The sequence below is a fragment of the Echinops telfairi genome, unplaced genomic scaffold, assembly GCF_000313985.2.
Source record: "Echinops telfairi isolate 266 unplaced genomic scaffold, ASM31398v2 ScPeMD7_443;HRSCAF=831, whole genome shotgun sequence".
In the NCBI taxonomy this organism is placed as follows: Eukaryota; Metazoa; Chordata; class Mammalia; order Afrosoricida; family Tenrecidae; genus Echinops; species Echinops telfairi.
Genome location: NW_022104341.1, coordinates 28,006,642 through 28,014,478, shown reverse-complemented (window position 1 = coordinate 28,014,478; position 7,837 = coordinate 28,006,642). Strand labels below are relative to the sequence as shown.

Genomic DNA, 7,837 nt, shown 5'->3' with positions numbered 1-7,837 from the left:
CGATTCTGTCAGGAAGGTGAGCATCACAGAAAGCCAGATTGTTAGAACAAAATGTTCTTGTGTTGAGGGAGTCCTTGAGTAGTACAACTCTTCTTTTGATCTCTTGACTGATGCTTCCATGAGTATTGATTGTAGATTCAAGCAAGAAAAAATTCCTTGCCGGCTTCAACCTTTTCTCCATTTATCATGATGCAACCTATTGATCCTGTTGTGAAGATTTTGCTCTTCTTTGAGCTGTAATCTGTACTGAAGGCTGCAATCTTTGATCTTCAACAGTAAGTGCTTCAAGTCTTCCTTGGTCTTCCAAAGTATTGGAAGAATATAATTCTCCCTCATAGGAGGATAGTAGAATGAATTCTGCCACTCAATTGCCCAATTAGTTGTATTTAAGTCTATTTGGAAACAATGTGACCACATAGTCCCTGTAGGACAAAGTAGAACTGCACCAATAGAATTACCTAGGCTTTAATCATTACAGAAGTACATTCCCAAGCCTTTTCTCCTAAGAAGGCCTGACAGGATTCAATGGCTGAATTCTCAGGTTCACAGCACGCCTCTTTAACCAAGTACCAGAAGGGCTCATTGCTACTGAGTTATCTCTAACTCACAGTAAAAGGTCAGATGACAGTGGGTGCAGAATCATGTGGAACCAAGGTTGGTGGGAAAATGATAGGGCCAAGAAACTCTCAGGGTGGCCACCAGAGTGCCGACAAGTAGGAAGGTGGAGGGGCAGAGAGAAGAGGAGGTTCCCAAGATCCTCCTTATGAGAAGGCCACATCCACAAGGAAGCATCATCCAGGTGAGTGACAGGTTGCACTCCATCCCTACACTTCCATACATCTTCCGGTCGTCATTAAATGATCTACCTACTGTAGATACTCAACATTGTCTTTTGGGTTTTGTGACCTTGCTTTCATTTTCTTCAGTTTTAGCCTAAAACTCACATATGAGCAATTGATGGTCTGTTCCACAATCATCCCTGGCCTCGTTTTGGCCGATGATATAGAGCTTCTCCATGATCTCTTCTCCAGGTACAGTCAGTTTGATTCCTGTGCACTCCGTCTGCAGTGGTCAAAGTATATAACCAGTGTTCATGTTGTTGAACAAATGTATTTGCATCAAAGAAGTCTTTGGCCTTGCAGAATTCTACCACGCAATCTCTTGCTTCATTTCTATCACCAAGGCTCTACTTTTCAACTACTGTTTCTTCCTGTCTGTTTCCAATTATTAAATCCTAATCATCGGTAGGATCATGGATCAGAAACGAGAGGGCGGCCGGGTCCTAGTGCCCGATAAATGCTCGGCACCCAGGACTGAGGCGGGCCGCGCCTGCAGCCCGAATTAAGAGCGGCCTAGCCGGCGAAGCGGTCCTTGGCTGCTGATGGCCAGACGCATCCTGGGAAAGACTTTAGCTACTGTGTCTGTCTCTGTGGCCTTGGCCTCTGTGGGTGTCTGGTTCTTGGGCAGCCGCAGCATCCCGGCATACAGGAACTCATTTTTATCTAGTTGGTTTCATGTTAATTCCATCACTATGTCAGATTCTAATGATGCCAAAGATAATTCTCACAACAAAGCTCGGACATCTCCTTACCCAGGATCAAAAGTTGAACGAACCAAGGTTCCTAATGAGAAAGTAGGGTGGCTTGTTGAATGGCGTGAATATAACCCTGTGGAGTACACGGCAGTCTCGGTCTTGGCTGGGCCAAGATGGGCAGATCCACAGATCAGTGAAAGGAGCTTTTTTCCCAAGTTTAATGAAAAGGATGGACATGTTGAGAGAAAAAGCCAGAATGGCCTGTATGAAATTGAAAATGGACGACCTCGAAATCCTGCAGGACGGACAGGACTAGTTGGTCGAGGTCTTTTGGGGAGATGGGGCCCAAATCATGCTGCAGATCCTATCATAACCAGGTGGAAAAAGGATAGTAGTGGAAATAAAATGATCCATCCTATTTCTGGAAGACACATACTACAGTTTGTTGCAATAAAAAGGAAGGACTGTGGTGAATGGGCAATCCCTGGGGGCATGGTGGACCCAGGAGAGAAAATTAGTGCCACGCTGAAAAGAGAGTTTGGTGAGGAAGCTCTCAATTCCTTACAGAAATCCAATGCTGAAAAGAGAGAAATAGAGGAACAATTGCACAAATTCTTCAGCCAAGAACATCTAGTGATATATAGGGGATATGTTGATGATCCTCGAAACACTGATAATGCATGGATGGAGACAGAAGCAGTAAACTATCATGATGAAACAGGTGAGGTGATGGATAATATAACTCTAGAAGCTGGAGATGATGCTGGAAAAGTGAAATGGGTGGACATCAGTGATAAACTCAAGCTCTATGCCAGTCACTTACAATTCATCAAACTTGTGGCAGAGAAACGGGAAGCACACTGGAGCGAGGACACCGGCCCTGGCTGCCCTAGATTATAGCTTGATGTCTCCACATACGCTAAAGGCCACTAAAGGAGCAAGTACTGGCAAGGACACCACAGAACTCATTCTAGAAGAAGGTCAGAGGAGATCACCTGGGAATTATTTTATTTCTTTTCAAAACAATTTGCATTTGGAAGGTTTTTCGCCACAATAATAGTAAATATGTTTTGACATAGAACCCAGACTTTCAGCTTTCCATTCACAAGAAGAGTACAAATAGTCATGTATTTTATATATTCTACATAAGCATGACTTAAACCAAATAAAATAACTAATGTTCTTTGGAGAACTGTAATCAGAATAAAGAGAAATTTCTGATCATCCAAGGTTTCTGTACTTTCCTCTAGTTCTTGTCAGTTCTTTTTCCTCCACTGATCTTTTGGGATCTGAAGGTTATTTTTGCCCCGTCAAGTACTTTCGAAGGAGCAGCATCATTGGATATGTCGTATAATGTATACTTGAATTGACCTTCATGTTTGCTTTCCATTTTACATGATATGATCTTGTTGAAGCGCCTTTCAAGTGCCTGTGTATTCATAATTGTAGGCTTCTCAGTTTAATGAAGACATTTCAGCACTGTTTTCAGTCAATAAAGATCAAGATTGGTGGAAAAAAAAATGCATCTTGAGTTCATGAAAAATTAATTTTAAATGGAAGAAGTTGGCAAAATTCTTTAATTTCTTCATCATTGGCTATTGTAGTTGGTACATAAATTTGAATAAAAGTTTATTAACCTCCTTGTACATTTACTGATATCTGATCACAGACATCATTGAACTTCAAGACGGATTTTGAAAAGAATAATTTTTTAATGATGATGAATGTGCCACCATTCCTCTTGAGTTTGACACCCCCAACATAGTAAACCATATGATTATCAAAGTCACAATGGCCAATATGAGGCTATTTCAGCTAGGATATTGATTTTTATGCATTTAAATTTCTGATAACTTCACATTTTTCTCGATTCCTACTTTGTACACTCCGTGTTCTGATTACTAATGGAGTTTTGCAGCGGTTTATTCTCATTTTGAGTCACAACCCATCTGCAGGTGAAGGTCCTTGCTCAGCTATGTCATGAAGACAGACTCCTTTGAGGAGGCAGCCCTCCCCCAGTCATATCGTGAGTGCTTTCCAGCCGGAAGAGTTCATCTTCCAGCACTGTATCAGACAATTTTCTGCTATTACCTATATGTTTTTTACAGCGTCTAATCCCTCAGAAAAGGACATCCTATTCTTTCTTTCTAGTCTATCCAAATCTGGAAACTCCTGTGAGCCCTGCTCACCATGGGCAATCCTACTGACATTTGAACTATAGATAGCATAGCTTCCAGCATCATAGCAACACCAAGGTGACAAATAAGTGGAGAAAGTTCATTACAATATCAATGTAGTATAAAGTTGACAGTAGTCAATTAAGACGACTTGTAGATACTAATCTAGAAATATATTCATGATCTCTTTTGGCATTTTAAAAATCAGATGTATAATGACAGCCTGTTTAGTAGAATGTAAATTTTAATTATATATATATAATATGCACACATATATATTAAGCTCTGGAAGAACACCTACCAAGTTACTATCAGTGGTTATTGTACTTTCTATTACTTGAATTCTTTAAGTAAGCCTCTTGTATGACTTTTGTAACTTTTTAAAACCAATAAAAATAAATAAGAGGAAATAAAAACCCAAACCGGAGCATTCCTTGCTTGCTGAAGAAGGCAAACACTGATACTCTACTTCAGCTAACAGAAGAACACCGAAAACAAGACACAGATGTCCTCTCTTCAAACTTAGGGAAGGAGACAAAAATGGAACAATTTTAGAAAAACCTTTAACCAAAAGTAATCTTTTAGAATTTAATCTACATATAAGTTTTAGATTGTTTGTTTTTCTTCCTTTCTTATCATTTCATAAATGGAAAGGAGAATCAGAAATAACTTCTCACTAGTTATTTTATCACTATGAACAAAAAACTTATCTGATACCCTGAGCACTTTACCAAAGAGAAAGTGTCCAAACAGAAAGAACAAACACAAATGCAAAGTATTTCTCAAACAGACCAAGATTATATGTGATTAAAATGAGGAAGCTTTTAGATTGAACAATGTAAAGCTCTTATTTTTATGAGCCAAGGGATTGGAAATCAATATTTTTTTATGCTTCAACTGAACATAAAAGTGTTTCTACAATGTACAAGTCACTGGGTAAATAAAGAAAAACAAAACAGAACCTGAATCTTTTTATATTCTCCCCACTTTCTAACACCCTGTAACAAGTTATGGTAGGAGCCTGAAATTGAAGCAGGAAAAAATATTTTCCATTAATAAATGATAAGTATGACAATTAATATTTCCAAGGATTATTCAGGTTCCCTTTGTGCCTAATTAGTATTTCAAAGGGAAAAGGAGAAGTATAAAGCAACCCAAACATAACAAACAAACAAACGCCCAAACATTATCCTTCATGAAATACATGGTATTCAAACAATGATGAGGCAAAATTCAGACAGTTTTCCCACTGACAGCTAAACTTTGACATAATCTCTATACAAAAGACAAGCATCAAAATTCTATTTCAAATCTAAGATGATATTTTAAAAATAAAGGAAAACAAAGACCCATGTCGCTATAGGCGATCTCATTAAAGTTTAATAAATTGACCATAGATGAATAGTTCATAGTGGAAAAGTTATATCAGAAAATTAAAAATTAGAAACAGGAAAACAATATTCTTATATCCTTTCCCTCAGGAAGAAAACACAGAAGACATGGATGCTATAGCAAAATGTGGCAAAGCATGTAGATGGTGCCCGGCTAGCAGATAAAATGGCATCTGGGGTCTTAAAGGTTTGTCTCCAAACAAGCAGCCATCTAAGTCCACGTGGAAGAAGCACACCATCATCAGTCACCGAAGGATGATAAACCATATAATCCGAAGCTGAAGGAGGGAATAGTATCAGTCTAATTTGTGAGAACCCGGTGTACAGAAGGCTACAATTGACAGTGGGAGCCCAAGATTCTTTGTGGAAGTACATAGAAAAATAGCCTCCAGAGCACTCCCTTTATCTACAATTGAGGGATGGGAGGAAAGTTGTTACTAAACAGAGAGCTGTGGAGAGATGAGTATACAAGATCAAAGGCAAAAATATGTCTTGAAACTTTAAAGACATTTAAAGACATAAACTTTAAACAGTTAAAACTTTGTCAGTAGAGTCTCCCTACAATGAATGCAGCACCTTATCTGGTTCCCACATTTTTCTGTATCTCGGATTGTGTTGTTTTGTTTGCTCACATTAGGATGTATCTCAGAGGTGTCATGTCACTGGAGATCACCCTCCTGAAGTAGAGTTATATGTTTCTCCATTTTTCTATATATGAAATCCAGAATTGATGGACCTGTAGAGACAGCAAGTAGAATAAGGGTTTGCGGGGAGGGAGGTACAGTTGTAGAAGGTAGTGAAGGGGGGCAATGTCAAGGAGTCCATGTAGAAAAAGAATGTTTGGAAACTGATTGTGGCAGCAATTGTACAATTCTGCTTGATGCAATTGAATTTTGGAATGATATGATATATATTAATATATATTTTAAAATTAAAAATATATATTTAATAAATTGGGATCCTAAATTTATCCCTCAAAGTATACAATTTTACCTAAAAATATGAGCATAACATCATCTTCCTTTATCAAATGCATATTCTCGATTCTTTTAGGCTATGACAAACTACTATTTTTTGAAGTTCTAAGAAACCAAGGATCGTCTTGAAAAGAATGCGAATTCCAGAATACTTGATTGTACTTATGCAGAACATATACATGGATCAAGATGCAGTTGTGCAAACAGATTAAGGGAACTCTACATGGCTTAAAATCAGGAAAGGCGTGCATTAGGCTTGTACCCTCACACCATATTTGTTCAATCTGTATGCTGAGCAATCATCAGAGAAGGGGGATTATATGAAGAAGAATGCATGATCAGGTTTGGAGAAAAGCTCATTAACAACTGCGATACGCAGATGACACACGCTTGCTTGGTGAAAGTGAGGAGGACTTGAAGTGCTTGCTGATGAAGATCAAGGGTTGCAGTCCTCAGTATGGATTACAACGCAATGTAAAGAAGACCAGGATTCTCACAACTGGACCAATAGGCAACATCATGATAATTGGAAAAAAGACTGAAGTTGTCAAGGATTTTGTCTTGCTTGGATCCACAATCAATGCTCACGGACGCAGCTGTCAGGAGATCAAATGACACACTGCACAAGATCTCTTGTAAGTGTTGAAAAGCAAGGATGTTCCTTTGTAGATTAAGGTGGACCTGACCCAAGGCATGGTATTTTCAATTGCCTCATGTGTATGAGAAAGTTGGGCATCGATGCATTTGAACTATGGCGCTGGTGAAGAACACTGAAAGTACCATGGGCTGCCAGCAAAGGAACCAGCAGATCTGTCTTGGGAGCAGTACAGCCAAATGTTCCTTAGAGGCAAAGATGGTGAACCCTCATCTCATGTGCTCTGGACATGTTATCAGGAGGGGTTAATCCTTGAGCAGGACACCATGCTTGGTAAAGTGGAGGGGCGGTGACAAAAGAGGAAGGCCCTCAATGAGACGGATTGACACCGTCACAGCAAGAATGGGCTCAAACGTAAGAGCAATTGTGAGCTGGCACAGGACCAGCTGGTATTTTGTTTTGTTGTACATGGGGTCGCTGTGAGTCAGAACTGACCTGATGGCACCTAATAACAGCAACAACAACAACAGACTCCCAGCTTTTACCATGAGCATCTCTGTGCTTAGTTTTTATCACCTATCTATCCATCTCTCAAGAAAACGGACATCATTTTTATACAGAACATCATCTTTATATCAAATGTACATGCAGGATGCTTTTGGAGACATAACAATTTACTACTTTTTGTAGTTCTTTCCAAAGCTGACTCTCCCACTGCAATCAGAAGAAGTCACTTGAATGTAAATTTTTAAGTAGGACCTCAAATTTTAAAGTGAAAGCCATATTATTCATACTCAATAAACAAAGAAAGATGTTATTCTAGAAAAACATAACACATAGAATACTAAATGCTTTCATCTACCAAGACAGTATTTTGGTGTTTGTTTTGGCGACTGTGAAAGGGATTATACTGATCAGCAGTTGTAGACTTCTGATTTAAATTGTATCTGGAGCTCTGAGTTTCCCCATTCAGGTGATATTTGGATTTCCAATTTCTAGATTTTTATGAAGGTTATGCTGTCAAGAATTCTTTAAAAAAATTTTTTTTAGTTCTCTATACGCCTTATGGTGATTTAAGTTTGTTAGTAGAATCTGTTATAAATATGTGCGTTCTATAATGCATTACATCAGCTGTTCTCAAACTGTGGGTCGCGACCTCTTTG

The 7,837-nt window shown here is 38.8% G+C and overlaps 1 protein-coding gene across 1 annotated transcript; it reads left to right on the top strand.

Moving 5' to 3' along the window:
• Window positions 1–1,264: 1,264 nt before the first annotated feature.
• On the top strand, window positions 1,265–2,758 carry LOC101658628 (ADP-ribose pyrophosphatase, mitochondrial-like). The gene has a single exon (XM_013003797.2). The coding sequence runs from the start codon at window positions 1,382–1,384 to the stop codon at window positions 2,432–2,434; it is 1,053 nt and encodes a 350-aa protein (XP_012859251.1). The 5' UTR covers window positions 1,265–1,381; the 3' UTR covers window positions 2,435–2,758.
• Window positions 2,759–7,837: the final 5,079 nt, after the last annotated feature.

What these genes read in the sequence shown, in the direction of transcription:
- LOC101658628 (XM_013003797.2), top strand. Translation starts at nt 1,382, where the DNA reads ATGGCCAGACGCATCCTGGGAAAGACTTTAGCTACTGTGTCTGTCTCT.